Source organism: Suncus etruscus, chromosome 6, assembly GCF_024139225.1.
Source record: "Suncus etruscus isolate mSunEtr1 chromosome 6, mSunEtr1.pri.cur, whole genome shotgun sequence".
In the NCBI taxonomy this organism is placed as follows: Eukaryota; Metazoa; Chordata; class Mammalia; order Eulipotyphla; family Soricidae; genus Suncus; species Suncus etruscus.
In genome coordinates, this window is record NC_064853.1 from 32,123,745 (window position 1) to 32,145,251 (window position 21,507).

At 43.4% G+C, this 21,507-nt stretch overlaps 1 protein-coding gene across 2 annotated transcripts in view; it reads left to right on the plus strand.

The window, feature by feature from the left end:
* The first annotated feature begins 14,263 nt into the window (after positions 1-14,263).
* Positions 14,264-21,507, plus strand: part of GPBP1L1 (GC-rich promoter binding protein 1 like 1) — a 37,340-nt gene continuing 30,096 nt past the window's right edge. For both annotated transcript variants that reach the window (XM_049774822.1, XM_049774823.1), the window contains exons 1-3: positions 14,264-14,295; positions 14,407-14,521; positions 21,451-21,507. The exon at positions 21,451-21,507 is cut by the window's right edge and continues 73 nt beyond it. In XM_049774822.1, the coding sequence (XP_049630779.1) occupies positions 14,462-14,521; positions 21,451-21,507 (117 nt within the window). In that variant the 5' untranslated portion in view covers positions 14,264-14,295; positions 14,407-14,461. The remainder of the gene's footprint in view (positions 14,296-14,406; positions 14,522-21,450) is intronic.

A 21,507-nucleotide genomic window follows, 5' to 3' on the forward strand; every position in this document is an offset into this window, starting at 1 on the left:
CCAAGAAGCCAGGAGCAACTTCTGAGCGCATAGCCAGGAGTAACCCCTGAGCGTCACAGGGTGTGGCCCAAAAACCAAAAAAAAAAAAACAAAAAAAAAACAGATAAATACCAAAAAACATAGAAAGTGGTCTTCCTTTTAAAGGAGTTGGTTTTTGTTTTGGGGCCACATCCAGTGACGCACTACTCCTGGCTCTGAGCTCAGCTCCTGGCTCGGGGACTTTATGGGATGCCGGGGATCGGACCGCAGTCTGTCCTGGGTCAGCGTGTTCAAGGCAAATGCTCTACCACTGTGCCATTGCTCCGGTCCAGAATCTTCGAGTTACTCCTGGCTGTCTGCTCAGAAATAGATCCTGGCAGGCACGGGGGACCATATGGAACACCGGGATTCGAACCAACCACCTTTGGTCCTGGATCAGCTGCTTGCAAGGCAAACGCCGCTGTGCTATCTCTCCGGGCCCAGAATTTTTATTTTTTAACATACTTGTTAAGTTTGCTTTCCTTTTCTATGATAAAATTTCTTTGCCTTTCATTAATCAGAAACAGACAAGACTAAGAGTGTCCCCAAGACAACAGATTATAGTACATTTTCTGAGCAATGTTCTATTTGCATAGAATAGTTGTGGGGGTTCTTGGTTTGATATTTGGGCCAATGAATGGTGTTCAGGGATCTTTCCAAGTGGGTTTGAGGGGAATATTGAGTAACCAGGATCATACCTAATACCTAGATTGGCTGTGTAAAGGCAAGCACCCTATCTTGTACTCTCTCTCTGACCCCAGTTATTCTTCTTTGTAGAAAAATTGAATTTATTTATTTTATTTTGGGGGGGGGTCTCACCTGGTGGCTCTAAGAAATCACTCCTGGCAGGCTTGGGGGGGGGGGTGGAACCATATGGGATCCCAAGAATCAAACTCGGGTCCATCCAGGTTTGGTTGTGTGCAAGGCAAACACCCTACTGCTGTGCTATCTCTCTGGCCCAAATTTAGCTTATCGTTATATTCCAAACTCTTTCATACTGCTTATAAGTCTTTTTTTTTTTTTTTTGGTTTTTGGGCCACACCCGGCATTGCTCAGGGGTTACTCCTGGCTGTCTGCTCAAAAATAGCTCCTGGCAGGCACGGGGGACCATATAGGACACCGGGATTCAAACCAACCACCTTTGGTCCTGGATCGGCTGCTGTGCTATCTCTCCGGGCCCAAGTCTTTTTTTTTTTTTTTTTTTTTTTTTTTTAATTTTTAATCCTTGAAGTATTTTAACAAATATTTGTGGGAGTTGGAGTCAAACCTAGCTGCTGTTCAGGGACTCTTCTTGTCTCCATGCTCTTTATAAAGTATAATCAAATACTTTATAATAAAATATTTAGGTGGGACAGAGATGAAACTTACAGGTAGAATATTTAGTTTGCATGTCTGAGTTCTCTGGCACCACCAAACGAAAGAAAGAAATATTGGAAAAGTTGATTTCTAATTAATTTAAAGTTATTTCAGTATATTACTGCTGTGTGTTTATAAATTATTAGTTTTACCTTCATTTGGGGGGCACACCTGGCAGTGCAGTGCTCTCGGAGGTTCATATGGGATGCTGGGTATTAAGCGCCTTATCCACTGTACTGTCTCTTCGGCTCCATTAGCAGTACCTTTTTAGCGGGGGGTGGGGGGGGATGGTGCATACCTGGCTGCGCTTGGTTTATTCCTAGCTCTGTGCTCAGAGATTACTCCTGCCAGATTCGGGGACCATATAGGATGATAAAGATTGAATCCAGGTTGGCTGCATGCAAGGCAAAAATAAAAATGCCCAACCTGCTGTACTGTTGCTCTGGCCGCATTCCTTAGTTTTACAGTACTTTCCAATTACCATATATACTTGGGTCATACAGGTTAATTTGATTCTGTGCTCATGCACAGAATCAAATGCAGTCTCATGCACTCTCCGGTCGTCTTCTGCTGTCTTCTGGAAGGGGCGGTGCTTAAGCTCAGTCCACAATTCGCCCTGAACTGAACTGTACTGTATGCCACTTAACCTTTTTTGTTTGTTTGTTTGTTTGTTTGTTTTTTGGGTCATACTCGGCAGTGCTCAGGGGTTACTTCTGGCTTTATGCTCAGAAATAGCTGGCTCAGGAGACCAAATGCGATGCCGGGATTCAAACCACCGTCCTTCTGCATGCAAGGCAAAAACACCTTACCTTCATGCTATCTCTCTGGCCCTGCCACTTAACTATTTAACCCACAATATTCTGCGCTTTGTGTGAGACCGAAAGTGGTGGTGATGATCTCTGTAAACTCAGTGATGATGACAATGTCTATGCTGATTCCCTCACATCAGATTCAGCTGAAGCTCTGTTTGGACATCAGATGATGATGAGGAATTCAGTCTTGAAGGTTTTTTTTTTTTTGTTTTGTTTTTTTGTTTTTTTGGGCCACACCCGTTAGATGCTCAGGGGTTACTCCTGGCTACGCGCTCAGAAATTGCCCCTGGCTTGGGGGGACCATATGGGACGCCGGGGAATCGAACCGCAGTCCTTTCCTTGGCTAGCGCTTGCAAGGCAGACACCTTACCTGTAGCGCCACCTCGCCGGCCCCCTGGTTTTGAAGGATTTTAACCTTTGTGATTTAGCTTGTTTACCTGTTTTCTGCACTTTATTTAATGTTTTAAAGTTATTGTTGCTATTTTACAGTTTTTCTTTAGCAATAAATATTGAAAGTCAGTATTCCTCAATTATTGTAATTGTTTTGGGTATATATTTTTATTTTTGAAATTCACCAGTGTCTGCTTCATTTTCAACCTTATCTTATGCTCGAGTCACTAAGTTTCCCCAGTTTTAAGAGTAAAATTAGGGGGGGGTCGGCTTATTCTTGGATCAGCTTATACTCGCACGTGTGTGTGTGGGGGGGGGCAGTTTTAGCAGGTATAGTGGTAAAAGTAATGAAATCATTAAGCTAGAAGCTTTGTAAGAATCATTTATATCAGGGCCCGGGCGGTGGCGCTAAAGGTAAGGTGCCTGCCTTGCCTGCGCTAGCCTTGGACGGACCACGGTTCGATCCCCCGGTGTCCCATATGGTCCCCCAAGCCAGGAGCAACTTCTGAGCACATAGCCAAGAGTAACCCCTGAGCGTTACCGGGTGTGGCCCAAAAACCAAAAAAAAAAAAAAAGAATCATTTATATCAAAAAAAAGAATCATTTATATCATATATGTATATACATATATACCATTATTTTATTTATTTGGCCCTTTTTGGCCACACCTGGTGACGCTCGGGTTACTCCAGGCTCTGTGCTCAGAGGTTCCTCCTTGCAGGCTCCAAGGACCATATGGATGCTGGTATCCATATGGTCGACTAGGATTGAACCGTAGTCGACTGTGTGCAAGACAAATGCCCTACCCACTCTGCTCTCTCTCCGACCCTCATTGTTCCTTTTAACAATTATTTAAATACTCAACCTCTCCAAGTATGTATATAGAAGTTCTAAGAAGTTTAAGTGATTTGCAAAATATAGTGAGGGGTGTGTATTTGTGGGTGAATGGAGGGATGTACACATGAAGCTTCTGGTGATTACAAAGTGAAAGGTTTTTTTTGTTTGTTTGTTGTTTGTTTTTTGTTTTTGGGTCACACCCGGCAGTGCTCAGGGGTTACTTCTGGCTCTGCTCTCAGAAATCACTCTTGCAATGGGGGGAGGGGGAGGGATACCATATGAGATGCCGGGATTTGAACCACCCTCTGTCCTGGACTGGCTGTGTGCAAGGCAAACACCCTGCCCCTGTGCTATCCTCTCCAGGCACATAGTGAAGTTTGTACCACATGAAGAGGGATGGAAGTTCAGAGCATCAATTTGTGGCCTGGGTTTGAATCTCACAGCTACTTACAGCTTTGTGAGCTGGGTAGAACTCTCAAAAATAAAAAATGTTTTGACCTTTTCTTTTCTTTTTTTGCCACACCCAGCAGTCTTAGTGCCTTAATTCTGCCTTTTAAGGATCACTCCTGGTGGGGACCTTAATATAGGACCTTATAGGATTAGGGTGATCCTTCCCGGTTGGTTGCAAGCCAGACAAATGCCTTATACATTGTGTACGCTCTCTTCAGCTCCTATAGAAAGTTTCAGATGAAATTTCGGTGCCTTTTTATTTCTTTATATAAATAGGGATGATAACATTTTCTTATGGGTTATTATGTGAATAAATAAATGTGGTTTTAAAACACTGCTTCACCATAGTAAGAGCATCAATATTGTTGACTGTAGAAAATTATTGTTAATGAATGTTCTTTGATTATACTCGTAATATCTAAACAGAATGTTGTCTACGGAGGTGTTTTTTCCTCCTAGATACTATGATTCTGAAAATTTTTTAGTCAAATTTCACTTTCTTTTTATTGTGGTTTAGGTAAAATACTTACATTATAGATTGTTCTATTTTATTGATTCACAATTCAGGTTCCACAGACTCTGATTGATACTCTTTCAAGTCTTTTTAATTTGTGTTTCTACTTATATTTATTCTTGTACCTCTTTTTTTTCTTTTTTCTTTTTTTTTTTTTTTTTTGGTATCCTGGCTCTGTGTTCAGAAATTGCTCCTGTCAGGCACAGGGCCCCTTATGGGATGCTGGGATTTGAATCACCTTCCCTCCTGGATCTGCTGTGAGCAAGGCAAACACCCTACGGCTGTGCTATCTCTACAGCCCCATTTTTTTTTTTGTATTTTCAATCCCTCACTCCCTTCCGTTTTATTGGTATTATTATGACAGGAATCATACAAAATAGGTGGCTTGTATCCTAGTCAGAAACTATCTTTCTCCTAACACCACTGATTACTAGAACCCAGACACTACTTTTTTCCCCTCTGGGAAAAGATCCTGGAACTTTGCATTAACATTCAGGCACTTAACGTTTATTCACTCATTTAACCAATCTCTGGGCAAAACACACAGCTAGTTCAGTAACAGAACCAGCTAGGGCAAAAGTCTTCTCTTTAAGAGTCCTTATTTTTTTGTTGTTGTTGTTGTTGTTTGTTTGTTTTTGTTTTTGGGCCATACCCAGTGGTGCTCAGGGGGTTACTCCTGGCTGTCTGCTCAGAAATAGCTCCTGGCAGGCACGGGGGACCATATGGGACACCGGGATTCGAACCAACCACCTTTGGTCCTTGATCGGCTGCTTGCAAGGCAAATGCTGCTGTGCTATCTCTCCGGGCCCAAGAGTCCTTATTTTTCAGCATCATTGAGACCGGTCTTATCCTGAGAATGATTTTGTATAGTTGTGATACCCTTTAGAATGTTTTTCCTTTATCACTATGTACCTTAAGTATAACTGAAAGACTTGTAGTTCACATTGGTCACAATAAAAATTAAAATTAAAATGAATGTTTTTTTCTTTAATACCTGCCTTTTTTTTTTTTTAACTTCATAGTGGTCAGTGCCAGAACTATAGGCATCAAATAGACTGCTTGGATACTCACCCATGACTGACCCAGCACCATATTTGGTTCCAAAGTCCAGCTGTGGCCTGCTCTCCCCTCAAAAAATTCCCATTATATTATCAATCATTTTTCTTTTCTTTCTTTTTTGGTTTTCAGGCCACAGCTGTCAGGGCTTACTCATAGGTTTTCTGTAGTCAAGAATCAAATGGTGGGGCTGGTGCGGTGGCGCTAGAGGTAAAGTGTCTGCCTTGCCAGCGCTAGCCTAGGATGGACTGGCAGTTCCATCCCCTAGGTCCCATATGGTCCCCCAAGCCAGGAGCGATCTAAGCGCTTAGCCAGGAGTAACCCCTGAGCGTTACCAGGTGTGGCCCAAAAACCAAAAAAAAAAAAATGGTGGTGTTGGGGATCAAAGCAGAGTCAGCAACCTACATGTCAGATTTCCTTCCTTCCTTCCTTCCTTCCTTCCTTCCTTCCTTCCTTCCTTCCTTCCTTCCTTCCTTCCTTCCTTCCTTCCTTCCTTCCTTCCTCTCTTCCTCTCTTCCTCCCTCCCTCCCTCCCTCCCTCCCTCCCTCCCTCCCTCCCTCCCTCCCTCCCTCCCTCCCTCCCTCCCTGCCTTTCCTGAAAGTACTCAGTTGTTATTCCTATCTCTGCCCTCAGGAATAATTCCTGTGGCTTGGGGCAGGCCAGGGGTAGTGATAGGAGGAGAGAACTGGATGGTCTGGCAAACAGATCATCTGGGATACCATGGATCAAACCCATCTCAGCTGCTTGCCAGACAAGCACCCTACCAACTGTACTATCACTTCAGCCCCATGGCAGTTTTCTTAGCTCCTGTATTATCTCTGGGGCCCTGGCCTAATTCTTTTAAATAACTTTATAGAGAATAATTTAACACCCTCCTACAGAAAAGGTCCACAATTTTACCTCCTCACAATTTAACCTTGTTTGAATGCCAAGCAACCAAATTTGTTCCAGGTCTTTAAATCCTGGACCACACAGATACCTCAAAATTTCATAATAGTCGGGCCAGAGTGATAGCACAGCAGTAAGATGTTTGTCTTGCATGTGGCAACCTGGAACGAATCTGGAGTGATTTCTTGAGTGCAGAGCCAGAAATAACCCCTGAGCACCGCCTGGTGTGGCCAGCCCCCCACCCCCCAAATTCATAGTAGTGTCAGCCCAATAGGATCATAGCATATCTGAAGGGAGAGTTGCATAGGTCACCAAATTCAGTGAGCCTAAACAGTAACACAGAAGGCTCAACTAGCACCAACCACAGCCCAGCAAATCCTAAATGACTTTAGTAACACCATTGAGAGATTTAACAATTATTACAATTGACCACTATTGATCTACATTTTAATAATTCCATTTACCTTCGTTGTGAATTTGAAGTAATTTCATGCCTTCAAATGGGCAGTCTAGGGTGATGGTAGGAAACTGGGAACACTGGCTGAAGTGAAGGTCACACTGGTGGAGGGAGATTGGTATTTAAACACTTAATGCCTGAAACAACTGTTTATGAACAACTGGGCAAATAATTTTTTTAAAGAAAGTGCCCTTCTGGGGCCAGAGCAGTGGCACAAGCGGTAGGGCCCTTGCCACGCTAGCTTGCCTTGCCCACACTAACCTAGGACAGACCGCTGTTCTCTCCCCCAATGTCCCATATGGTCCCCAAGCCAGGAGTGATTTCTGAGTGCATAGCCAGGAGTAATCCCTGAGCTGAGTCATCCGGTATGACCCAAAAACCAAAAGAATTGCACAACAACAAAATTAAAAAGAAAATAGTTGGTAGTGCTGGAGTGATGGTACAGTGATTAAATACTTGCTTTGCACAAATTCAACCTTACTTCTGTCTCCAGTTCCACATATTGTCCCTATAGCCAACGGAGCACAGAGGAGTATATCCTGTACACTGATGACCAAAAACAAAACGAAACAAAACTGAGAAGACAGCATATTCACAAAATACATTTCATTATATTTAATACATTACATATAGCATCAAAAGTTTCTTAGGACCTTTATTTTTCTTCTCATATTTCCCCTATAGATGTTTACAGCCTTGAATTTGGTGTTTCTTACACCTCTGAAAGTAAAGTGTGGAGCAAAGCAAAATAACCTCCAAATTAAAATTAGCATTGGTGACCAGAACTCCCACCAGATGCAAGCATACTTGAATACTAGAAAATGCAGTTTGATAGAAAAATTCTATCAAAACTAGGTCCGGATGGGGCCAGAGAGGTAGCACAGTGGTAGGGTGTTTGCCTTGCATGCAGAAGGATGGTGGTACAAATCCGGCACCCCATATGGTCCCCTGTTTCTGCTGGGGGCGATTTCTGAGCCTGGTGTAACCCAAAAACCAAAAAAAAAAAGGAGAGAATTACAAACCCCAAGTTGATACAGTATCCCTCCATGGATGCAATACAAAGTACAGGGAAGTTGCATTCCCAGAGTAAGAGGAAGGTAACTTCAAGATGAAGTGTTGACAAATGGGTGGTTTTTTTTTTGTTTGTTTTTTTTGTTTTTTCTTTTTGGGTTTTGAGCCATACCCGTTTGACGCTCAGGGGTTACTCCTGGCTATGAGCTCAGAAATCGCTCCTGGCTTGAGGGGACCATATGGGACAGTCAGTCCTACTCTAGCACTTGCAAGGCAGACACCTTACCTCTAGCACCACCTTTCTGGCCCCGTCTTCTTTTTTTTCTTTTTTTTTTTTCTTTTTGGTTTTTGGTTTTTGGATCACACCCGGCGGTGCTCAGGGGTTACTCCTGGCTGTCTGCTCAGAAATAGCTCCTGGCAGGCACGGGGGACCACATGGGACACCGGGATTCGAACCAACCACCTTTGGTCCTGGATCGGCTACTTGCAAGGCAAACGCCGCTGTGCTATCTCTCCGGGCCCTTTTCTTTTTTTTTTTTTTTTTAAAGGGGGGAGGCACAACGGAAAATAACAATACTGCTAATCCTATTTCTCTTTTTGGTCAAGTTTTTATTTGTATCACTGGGCACTGCTGTGGGGAAGAAAAATGCAACATCCCTGGACATTGCCGAGTGTGGCCCAGAAACCCCAAAGAAAACAAAATATTCTTGTGCTGGAGCAATAGCGCAGTGATAGGACATTTGCCTTGCATGCAGCTGATCCAGGTTGGACGGTGGTTCGAATCCTAGTATTCCATTAGCCCTCTGTGCCTGCCAGGAGCGATTTCTGAGCTCAGAGCCAGAAGTAACCCCTGAATGCTGCCAAATGTGCCCTCTACCCAAAAATATCAAGGATGTTGGGAATTTGGTAGATGAATGTGTCATCTCTTAACTATCAAACTTTAGAGCATAATAGCCTCTGTGTCTTAATAACTAGGTGTCTTAAAAGATGAAAACATGGGGGCCGGAGAGATAGCATTTGCCTTTCATGCAGAAGGTCATTGGTTCGAATCCCGGCATCCCATATGGTCCCCCGTGCCTGCCAGGAGCGATTTCTGAGCGTGGAACCAAAAGTAACCCCTGAGCGCTGCCAGGTGTGACCCAAAAAACCATACACACACAAATAAGATGAAAACATGGTGCTAGAGCGATAGTGCAGCAGGTAGGGATTTGCCTTGCCTGTGGCTAACCTAGGTTCATTTTCCTGCCACCCTTATGTGGTGTCCAAGCTCGTCAGAAGTGAGTCCTGAGCACAGAGCCAGGAGTAATTCTCTGACTAGTGGGGCCCAGAAAACTGAAAGAAAAAAAAACACATGAGAAATGTTCTAAAAGAGTTCTTATTTTTTTTTTTTTTTTTGGTTTTTGGGCCACACCCGGTAACGCTCAGGGGTTACTCCTGGCTATGCGCTCAGAAGTCGCTCCTGGCTTGGGGGGCCATATGGGACGTCGGGGGATCGAACCGCGGTCTGTCTCCTAGGCTAGCGCAGGTAAGGCAGGCACCTTACCTCCAGCGCCACCGCCCGGCCCTCTTATTTTTTTTTTTATTTTTTTATTTTATTTTTTTTTTTGGTTTTTGGGTCACACCCGGCAGTGCTCAGGGTTACTCCTGGCAGTCTGCTCAGAAATAGCTCCTGGCAGGCACGGGGGACCATATGGGACACTGGGATTCGAACCAACCACCTTTGGTCCTGGATCGGCTGCTTGCAAGGCAAACACCGCTGTGCTATCTCTCCAGGCCCAAGAGTTCTTATTTTTACATTTTTATTGAGGGTTAACGTTTACAGTAGCATTAGTATGTTTAGGCATGCAACATTACTGTACCACACACATCTGAATGCTAGTATCCATTCATTAACTTTACCAACATTGCTTGAGTCTATATCATATCCTGGGTAAATTTAGTCCTGCTGGCAAAGTTTACTGGTTATTTTAATTTTCTATTTATTTTCTTGCTTTGTTCTTTATATTCTACACATGAGTGAAACAATCTGGTATTTTTAATAGTTCCTTTATTTAGCTTGTCACATACAGATTGTAGAATAATGAAAATTTTGTCTTATTGCATTGTGTGTGTATTTGTGTGTGTGCTTACACACTCTAGTTTTCTTTTTCTTTTCTCCCTTTTTTCTTTTTGGCTTGGTGCAGTGCTCCAAGTACAATACTAAAGGGACCATATGGTACCAGGAATAAAACTTGGGAGTCCTCTGTGTAGACACAGGGGTCCTCAAACTTTTTAAACAGGGGGCCAGTTCACTGTCCCTCAGACCATTGGAGGGTCTGACTATAGTAAAAACAAAACTTATGAACGAATTCTTATGCACACTGCATATATCTTATTTTGCAATGAAGAAACAAAACAGATACAAATACAATGTGGCCCGTAGGCCATAGTTTGAGGACCACTGGGTAGAGCATGTTCATGCATGTCCATGTAGCATCTTTTTTTTTTTTTTTTTTAATATAAATTTTTATTTTGATCATGTAGCATCTTTTGAGCCATCTCCTTGTCTCAATATACTACCATTTTTTGTCTCCTCACCTGTTGGGCACTTGATTTTTTTTTTTCCAGAGCTTAACATTTGTAAATAATGCTGTGATGAATATTGGGTGCATATCTTTGAATCAGTCTTTTTTTTTTTTTTTTGGTGGGAGGGTAATGGTAAAGAGGAGTAACCCCTGAGCATCTCCAGGTGCAACCCAAAATTAAACAACCTGGCTATGTGCTCAGAAATCGCTCTTGGCTTGGGGGACCATATGGGATGCCGGGGTGGGTGGGGAATCGAATTGCAGTCTGTCCTCGGCTAGTGTGCGCAAGGCAGACAGACGCCTTATGCCCTGTGCCACCATTCCGACCCCCCAAAAAGTTTTTTTAAGACACCATGGTTTACAGAGTTATTCATTGTAGGTGTACCAATCTGAAACCCTGGATTAAGGTGTAGCTACCTGAGACCCACCCATTTCTGGGAGGGGTCTTGGGAACCGGATATTAGGTGTGACCTTACCTGCAAGACCCGGCCCATTCCTGGGAGGGGTCTTGGAATAGGTAGATAAACCCTGGAGCCTGGGGATTAAGGGTCGCTCTGCCCTTTCTGCACTGCTGGGCGCTCTGGCTTTTGGGTTTTTGCGTTCTGGTCTTGGACCAGCATGGAGCCCAAAGGGAAGATGGCTGAAAGGAGTTTAGATGCAGGGCCAAGAATAACTAGTGCTTGAAAGGTTATGAGTAGGCCACACACATGTGGTGAACAGGGCATGAATAAAGCTGATGGTTCCTGATACCTGCCTGTGAGTGAGTTCTATACCCATCGCTTTCCTGAACCCCAGACCCGCAGGTAAATGGGGGATGAAGCCACGTGGCCGGGGCCTAAGAACAAAGGCCTCCATCCTTCACCATCCATCGCCATCCAGATTAATCGTTAATTATTTGATACTACAATTCATAGTTGAGTTTTAGGCATATTATATTCCAGCACCTGTTCCACCACCAATGTCAATTTCCTAGTGCCCACAGGTTCCCTCCCACCCCCAACTCCATAAAAAAATTTTTTTAGACAATGTGGTTTATAATGCCATTAAAGGTGGGGTTTTCATGTATTAACAAAATACACTACTTCCTTCAGAGTGTTGTTTCCTTTGCCCCAGTGCTCCCTCATATACTACCCTGCCCTCCGCCCAGTTCCCTTGGTAGGATTTTATACTGAAGACAATTTCTCAGTTTCAGGGTATTTGTTATTCCCTACTTTGTTTCTTTATAGTCTACATGAGTTATACTCTTCAAGTCCATCCATGTAGCACCAAACTGCATGATTGCATCCTTTCTTATAGCCGAATAGTATTCCATTTGTATATATAACAGTATTTTTATCCTACCCATAGTATCTTTTATAATGTAAAAACATTTTAGATTTGATGTGCTCTGAATATTTTTATTTTCACTTTTGTCAGTGAAGTTGAATTATTAAAGACAACTTTGAAGGTTATATCATAGAGATTTTGGGGGGGGGGGCAGGGGGCTACACCCAGTGACATTCAGGGATTACTCCTGGCTATGTGCTCAGAAATTGCTCCTGGCTTGGGGGACCATATGTGATGCCCAGAATCAAACTGAGGTTCGTCTTGGGTCAGTTGCGTGCAAGGCAAATGCCATACCACTGTGCTATCGCTCTGGCCTCAAATATCATAGAGGTTTGTTTTTGGTTTTTTTTTTGGTTTTTGGTTTCTGGTTTTTGGGCTACATCTGGCAGTGCTCAGGGGTTACTCCTGGCTATCTGCTCAGAACTAGCTCCTGGCAGGCAGGGGAGACCATATGGGATGCTGGGATTCAAACCAACCACCTTGGATTCTGGATCAGCTGCTTGCAAGGCAAACACCGCTGTGCTATCTCTTTGGCCCCATCGTAGAGATTTTTGCCTGTGTTTCCTTACTATATTTTATAGATTCTGATCTAACATTGAAGTGTTTAATTCATTTTGAATTAGTTTTTGTGTATGGTTTGAGGTGATGATCTGTTTTTATTCTTTTGCATTTGACTACTCACCATTTGTTGAAGAGGACTTTCTTTCTCTATTCTGCTGATTTCTTTATCCTAAGTTAATTGTCCACAGATAACTTGTTTTTAATGTACCTAGTTGTGGTTAGTACTAAATAATTAGGTAGTTGATAACGGTGATAATCAGCAAATTACATGGTCATGGCAAACTCTTGCATATGTGGAAAAATAAATCTGAGATAATATACATTTTTGGATTTATTACCTTTGATAATTGGAAAAATGATTATAATGTTTTCCCTTTTTGGAGGGGGTCACACCCAGCGACCCTCAAGGGTTACTTCTGGCTCTGTGCTTAGAAATCACTCCTGGCAGGGTTGGGGGACCATTTGGGATGCTGGGAATCAAACCGGGGTCCATTCTGTGTTAGCTGCGTGCAAGGCAAATGCCCTACCACTGTGCTATAGCTATAATGTATATATATATATTGCTATATATAATGACTATATATAATGTTTTTATATATTGTTTGTTTAACTTTATGGGGCCAGAGTGCAGCACGGTGGTTTGATCTCCGTCATCCTTATATGGACCCCTGAGTGCTGCCGGGTATGGCCCAAAAACAAAACAAAACAGAAAAACAGTATGACAGGTAACTCAGAAGGCTAGAGCACATGCTGTGTGCAGAAGGCTCAGATATAATCCCTAGTACTAGTCGTCCCCCCATACCAACTAGAATGATCTGATAGAGCTAAGGGTAGACCTTGAGGCACTGTTGAATGTGGTCCGAACACACACCAGAGGTGGAGTGGGAAGGTTTAGATTTAGGTGACTTTAATTTTTTTGATCATTAAAATAGTAATAAGCTTTTATGTTATTGCTATCAGCATTGACAAAAGTTCTTAAGAAACTTTATCATTTTTGCAATTATGTCTGATTATTCCTCTTGTGATACTTTTTTTAATTTGCAGAGATTGATTCCTGTGGCCTTCTAAATGATTGAATAATGATGAAAATAGACCCAAAATAATAAGTGATTCTTATACTGATGCCATAGAAGAATCTTCATATCACCTCCCAGTAGTTTGATTCAGTCTACTGGAAGGGTCTACAGAACCAAGTGACGTACTGAAAACTTCAGAAAACTGAAGAGAAGAAAACTTGACTTTGGAACTATCTTTCTTCTTGCCCCTTAACATTTTTCTCTCCCTCCCCAATCTTTCTATTTGTTTTAATTGCTTTGAGTTTATAGAGCAGATCAAAGAAAAAAAAGATATATTTGGGAGCTTTATGCCAGAAAATTTAACTTTGAAAGCTGCTATTCTGTGGAGGGGAACTTATATCAAGTTCCTGTCTTTTTTTAATACTGATTTCTCAAGTACTTAGATTTTGAAGTATAGGCAAATTAAAAAACATTCACACTACTATTTAGCAGTTGTGTTTGAATTATGAGATATGTAAATCAAGAGCCTTTCACATCTATGTTTTGCTTCTGGAGTTGACTGCTCAGATCTTTTATAACTCTTAAAAATTGTTATCTTTTACTTTGATGACATAATCTGTCCACATGAGACTATATATCTCTTTCCAGCTATGACCTTGTTATGAACAATTTTTATATTCACTGTGCAGATGTCCATGTATTATCTATTTAATAGTAGAAGTATCACTCAAGAGAATTGAATGAGGTGAACATAAGCATAACTCTACCCCCTTTCCCCCATTTTTAAATGTAACAAAAACTTATCTCCCCCTTCCCCCTTCCCCCCTTCCCCTTTCCCCGTTTGGAAAAGTATCAGAAACTAAATAAAGATGAGCAATCTAGGGAACTGAGAGTGAGCAGCACAGAACCTGGCTTCTTTGCCTTTCATCACAAGATTTGCTGCTGGCCAGCCTAATTAAGCACACTTAACAAGAAAACCTCGAGGAATATCCAGCTGACAAGACTCAAGGAGACAGGACCACAGAGGTTACACTCTGGGGTAAATATTTTTATGTGTTTAACTTTGGGAAAAGGCTCATCATAGATTCCTTTACACGTTGGTAAATCAGGTTATTGAAGGAGTAAATGATTTGAAGTTTCTCATTTTTAGATCCTGGCCATGAGGTTGGATGCCTCACCTTGCTGAAAAGAGACACTGGACCTAAATGGCGCAGCATGACTTTGTTCCTGCTTGGCTAAATTTCTCAACACCACAGTCATCTAAGGTACTATTTTTTGTTCATATAGTGACTATCCAAATATTAGTCCTTTTCATATCCAACTAGTAAATGGCTTTTTTACATTCTGGATGGTTTTGTTTTGTTTTGGTATATTCACCGTTGCCTGAGGATTTCAGATTTTTTCAGGTTTTGTAGAAATACTTTTTTTTTTTTTTTTTTTTTTTTTTTGGTTTTTGGTTTTTGGGCCACACCCAGCAGTGCTCAGGGGTTACTCCTGGCTGTCTGCTCAGAAATAGCTCCTGGCAGGCACAGGGGACCATATGGGACACCAGGATTTGAACCAACCACCTTAGGTCCTGGATCGGCTGCTTGCAAGGCAAACACCGCTGTGCTATCTCTCCGGGCCCGAAATACTATCTTTTAAGAGTAGAGAAATAATTATTCTGTCAAGAAAATTTGCTATTACTACCTAGAATTCCGTGTCTGGTTCAGAGAGAGAGAATTGCCTTGCACATGGCTAACCTGGCTTTTTTCTCAAGGTCCCACAAACACCATAGCTGGGTGTAATCAGAACCACTCCCCCCCAAAACAAAACAAAACAAAACAAACAAACAAAAAAAAACAGGATTCCCTGTCTGGGGTTGATGAGTGTTTGCGTTACACCTGGTTTAATCCTTAGCACTCATTATGATCCCCTAAACCCACCAGCAGTGATCCCTGAGTGCCAAGTCAGAAGTACTTGTCGGATATTGTCCCCAAACCACCTCTATACCCCATTCTCCCAAAAAAGAATTTCATGTTTATCATTACCTAGGATTTTCTTATGTTAACTCTGTATTAGTTTAGCACACTTTAGTATTCAAATCTTTTTTTTTTTTTTTTTTTTCGGTTTTTGGGCCACACCCGGCTATGCTCAGGGGTTACTCCTGGCTGTCTGCTCAGAAATAGCTCCTGGCAGGCACGGGGGACCATATGGGACACCGGGGTTCGAACCAACCACCTTTGGTCCTGGATTGGCTGCTTGCAAGGCAAACGCTGCTGTGCTATCTCTCCGGGCCCAGTATTCAAATCTATCATTGAACACAAGGATCAGAGATTCAAAGGGAAGTGGATTTGTGAAATGAACCTTTGGATTCTGAGATAGTCTAAATTACTAATAAAAGACACCTTTGAGAAGCTAGTAAACTTAAAGTACCTTCTATTTTTGCCCTTTAGGAAAAGAGAAAAGTATCCTCCAAATTGGCCTACCTTATCTTTTAAAATCTGAATCTTTTAGAAGATGTTGCTTATTTTTCTAGAACCACACATTTCATTTAAACTTAAAAACTTTTTGTTTGAGGGATCGGAGAGATAGCATGGAGGTAGGGCATTTGCCTTGCATGCAGAAGACCTTGGTTCAAATTCTGGTATCCCATATGGTCCCTCGAGCCTGCCAGGAGCGATTTCTGAGCGTAGAGCCTGGAGAAACTCCTTAGCGCAGCCGGGTGTGACCCAAAAACCAAAAACAAAGAACTAAAACAAAAAACAACTTTTTATTGTTTTTGTTTTTGGGTCACATCCGAGTGTGCTTAGGGGTTACTCCTGGCTTTACGCTCAGAAATCACGCCTGGCAGGCTTGAGGAACCATATGGGATACCTGGATTCGAACCACTGGCCTTCTGCATGCAAGGCAAATGCCCTACCTCCATGCTATCTCTCCGGCCCCCCCAAAGTAACAACTTTTTGTTTGGGGGCCATGCCTACTATATTTAGCTTTCTAGCTATTTGCTCAGGAGTGACCCCTGGTGGTGCTAAGAATCAAACAAGGAATTCATCTCCAAGAAAGATAAGTACCTTAACCTGTATATTATCTCATCAGCCCCTAAACATTTTAAATTACCGTTATGAAATCCCAAGATATAATGTGACTTGGAGGTAGGTTTTTGGTTTGGTGGGCCCAAGAAATTTAGGTGTTGGATCCTGGAAAATATTTAGAAATATGTAGATCTTTTACCTGCAGAGAAAACACTATGAGGGGCCAGAGCTGTAGTGCAGTGGTAGGGCGTTTGCATTGCACACAATTAACCTAGGACAGACTGCAGTTCGATTCCCCGGCATCCCATATGGTCCTGAGCTCAAGACAGGAGCGATTTCTGAGCATAGCCAGGTGTAACCCCTGAGCATCACAGGGTGTGGTCCAAAAAAAAACAAAAAGAAAACACAATGAGCTAGTGTTTAATAGATAAAATTAAATAGATAGAAATAATTAAAAGGCTGGAGAGAGTACAGTGGATAGTGAGTTTGCCTTGTATAGGATCTATCCATGTTTAATCCTCGGTGTCCCATGTGATCCCTGAGCACAGACAGGTGTGCCCTCCTCAAAAAATTAGAAAATATAATTAATTTCCGGGCCCGGAGAGATAGCACAGCGGTGTTTGCCTTGCAAGCAGCCGATTCAGGACCTAAGGTGGTTGGTTCAAATCCCGGTGTCCCATATGGTCCCCCGTGCCTGCCAGGAGCTATTTCTGAGCAGACAGCCAGGAGTGACCCTGAGCACTGCTGGGTGTGACCCAAAAACCAAAAAACAAACAAACAAAACTCTAATGCTACTGTATCAAATAACTTCACTAAATTAAGTTCTTTTTGGGAGGTGGGGTTTGGATTTTTGGGCTACTCCTAACAGGGTTATTCCTGGCGCAGCACTCAGGATTCACTCCTGGTGATGCTGGTGGAACCATGTGGGATGCTGGAGATTGAACCCAGGTTGGGTGCATGAAAGGCAGGTACCTTAACATCTTCTGTGCTACTGCTCCAACATCATGACTATTTTAAAAAATTCTCTATTCTGGGGCTGGAGAGATAGCACAGTGGTAGGGTGTTTGCCTTGCACGCAGTTAACGCAGTACTGACCTTGGTTTGTTCTCCGGCATCCACATGGTCCCTCAGCCTTCCAGGAGCAATTTCTGAGCCCAAAGCCAAAACTAATCTCTGAGTGCCATTGGGTGTGGCCCAAAAACCAAAAAAATAAGAAAAAATAATAATTATTTAATTGAAGTACTGAGATACACAGAAATACTGGGATACAGTTACATGGTTGAGTTTCAGTCACATAATGTCCAATACCCATTCTTTTGCCAATAACATTCCTAGCCACCAATGTTCCTGTTTCCCTCCTGACCTCTTTCAAGCCTGTGTCTATGGATGGCATTCTTCTCTCCCTTCCCCTCTCCCTTCTCCCTTCTCTCTTCATTTGAGACCCAGTGGCTTGAAATATAGTTACTGAAAGGATATTGTTCATATCACTTTACCTCCTTTCAGCACCCATTTTCTCCAGAGTGATGATCTCCAACTCTCATTGTCTTAGTGGTCCCTTCTCTATACTAACTGCACTTTCCATTATTTGTGGCAAGCTTCCTACCATAGACTTTTCTGTCCTCCTGGCCCTCTTCTCTACCATCTTTGGGAATTATTGCCATCCTGTCTTGTTTTGTTTGTATACCATAAATGATTGAGATCAAATTTTGAAGCCTTGGATTTGATTCCAGAGTCTCCCCTCTCCCATACTAGTTGATGTGGCCCCAAAAAAGAATTATAGATAAAATTATTTGGAGAAGGAAGTGATATCAAAGTCGATCTAAAATACTATTTTCTTTGGGGGGGGTCACTCCTGGCAGTGTGCTAAGAAATCACTCCTGGCAGGCACAGGAGACCATAGAGGATGCCGGAATTCAGACCATCTGCCCTGGATTGGCTGCACGCAAGGCAAACTCCCCACCACTGTGCTATCTCTCCTGCCCCTAAAATAACTATTTTCAGGGGTCAGAGCGGTGGCGCAATCGGTAAGGCGTTTGCCTTGCCCACAGTAGCCAAGGATGGACTTCGGTTCGATTCCCTGGGGTCCCGTCCCATATGGTCCTCCAAGCCAAGGGTGATTTCTTTTTTTTTTTTTTTTGGAGGGGTCACACCCAGCAGCACTCGGGTTACTCCTGGCTCTACACTCAGAGCTTGCTCCTGGCAGGCTCCGGGGACCATATGGGATGCGAGGATTCAAATCACCGTCCTTCTGCATGCTAGGCCAACGCCCTGCCTCCATACTTTCTCTCAGGCCCCGCCAGGGGTGATTTCTGAGCGCATAGACAGGAGTAACCCCTGAGCATCACCAGGTGTCCCCCCCCCCCCAAATTAACTCTTCAAACCATTCGTTATGTAACCTCAAGAAAATTTTTTAGCTTCTTGTGTAAACTGTGCAAGCAATAGTACAGTGTAGAGTGCTTGTTTAAGATGTGGACAATTGGGCCCGGAGAGATAGCACAGCGGCGTTTGCCTTGCAAGCAGCCGATCCAGGACCAAAGGTGGTTGGTTCGAATCCCGGTGTCCCATATGGTCCCCTGTGCCTGCCAGGAGCTATTTCTGAGCAGACAGCCAGGAGTAACCCCTGAGCACCGCCGGGTGTGACCCAAAAACCAAAAAAAAAAAAAAAAAAGATGTGGACAATTAGGTTCAATGCTGGAACCTATATGGTTTGAACATTACCAAGAATGCCCCCCCCCCCAAAAAAAGGGGGGGGAATTTTAGAAATAATTTTTTTTGGGGGGGTCACACCCAGTGGTGCTCAGGGGTTACTCCTGGCTGTCTGCTCAGAAATAGCTCCTGGCAGGCATAGGGGACCATATGGGACACCGGGATTCGAACCAACCACCTTTGGTCCTGGATCGGCTGCTTGCAAGGCAAACGCCGCTGTGCTATCTCTCCGGGCCCAGAAGTAAATATTTTATAAAATTTTAGTCTGGGCTTCAACTAGACATGTATCCAAGATGTACTTTGTTTTATTTTATTTTTTGGCTTTTGGGTCACACGCAGTAGCGCTCAGGGGTTACTCCTGGCTCTACTCAGAAATCGCTCCTAGCAGGCACAGGGATATGGGATGCTGGGATTCAAACCACCGTCCTTCTGCATGAACAGCAAACGCCTTACCTCTGTGCTATCTCTCCGGCCCAAGATGTACTTTGAATATATGTTGTGATCTGTGTTCTATCATTATCTTACAAAAATCTAAATAATGCTATAAAGTCTTTATGTTTAGGGCCTGGAGAGATAGCACAGCGTTCGGGTGTTTGCTTTGCATGCGGCCTACTGAGGACGAGTGATGATTTGAATCCTGGCATCCCATATGGTCCCCAGAGCATGCCAGGAGTAACCCCTGTGCACCCATGGGTGTGGCCCAAAAGTCAAAACAAAAATTCAAGTTTGTTAATGGCCATTTCTTTGTCTCCGATTCTAAATTATTTACAAAACAATAAGTCCTTTATGATTTTTATGGTATTTTGTCTGTACCAGGCAGTGTCCAAGGGCTGCTTCTGGTTTAAGGAGTATTACTTGAAGGTCATTTCTGGCAATGCTCAGGGGGGACTATAACAGTATTTGAGATCAAATCAATAACTCAAACCCTGTCGGTTTGACATTTGTAGAGCATTTGCTTGAGTCTTTCTGCTACCTCTATGGCCCTGTGCAGAATTTTTTTCTTCTTTGATGTTGGGCGATATTCAGTGTTGCTCAGGAGTTACTCCTGTCTCTGCATTCTGGGATCACTCCTAGCCACCGTACAACCAGTAATTTCTTACTTATAAATGTTGACAGTTTCCTTCCTTCCTTCCTTCTTTCCTTCCTTCCTTCCTGCCTTCCTTCCTTCCTTCCTTCCTTCCTTCTTTCCTCCCTTTCTCCTTCCCTTCCTTCCTTCTTTCCTCCCTCCTTCCTTCCCTCCCTCCCTTCCTTCCTTCCTTCTTTCCTCCTTCCTTCCTTCCCTCCCTCCCTTCCTTCCTTCTTTCCTCCCTCCTTCCCTCCTTCCCTCCCTCCATCCCTTCCCTCCTTCCTTCCTTTCCTCCTTCCCTCCCTCCCTTCCTCCCTTCCTCCCTTCCTCCCTCCCTTCCTTCCTTCCTTTCCTCCTTCCCTCCCTTCCTCCCTCCCTTCCTCCCTCCCTTCCTCCTTCCTTCCTTCCTTCCTTCCTTCCTTCCTTCCTTCCTTCCTTCCTTCCTTCCTTCCTTCCTTCCTTCCTTCCTTCCTTCCACCCAACCACCCACCCTCACTCTTCTCCCTCCTTCCTTTTCTCCCTCCCTCCCACAACCAGTGATGCTCACGGGTTATTCCTGGCTCTAAGCTCAAAAATTGCTCCTGGCTGGGGGGACCACATGGGACGCCAAGGAATTGAACTATGATCCCTTTAGGCCAGACGTGTGCCAGGCAAACGCCCTACCACTGTGCTTCTGCTCCGGCCTCAGTTTTTACTTTTCTATCCTACAATGTTGCTGACTTTATACTTCCTCTGAAATAAAGAAAATTAACGATTTGAATGTATAATCTAGATTTTTTTTTTTTTTTTTTTTTTGGTTTTTGGGCCATACCCGGCGGTGCTCAGAGGTTACTCCTGGCTGTCTGCTCAGAAATAGCTCATGGCAGGCACGGGGGACCATATGGGACACTGGGATTCGAACCAACCCAGGACCGACGTGGTTCAAATCCCGGCATCCTATATGCCTCCCAGGAATGATTTAAAATCCTTATGAATCAGGTTCACAGTGGAAATTTTGGCCATTGTTATTTTTCAAAAGTCTAATGCAAAAACTAGAAATTAAAAGCTAATACTGGGTGCCAGTACTATAGCACAGCAATAAGGTGTTTGCCTTGTACATGGCCAACACAGGAGGACCCCAATTCGAATCCTGGCATACCACATGGTCCCCCAAACCTGCCAGGAGCTATTTCTGAGCAGAGCCAGGAGTAACCCTTGAGCACCGCTGGGTGTGACCCAAAAACCAAAGAAAAAAGGACTAGAAAGGGTTGGATAAATAGCACAGCTAGTAAAGCACTTGCCATGCATGTGGCTGACCCAAGTTTGATCCCTGGTACTACATTAATCCACTGGGCCCTGCCGGGTGTGACCCAAAAGGCAAAATAAATAAATACTAATACTTCTCTTTTGTATGTTTGTCTCATCTTAGTCACCTACAGCCACCTTTGAAAAACACGGAGAGCACCTACCACGAGGAGATGGTAGG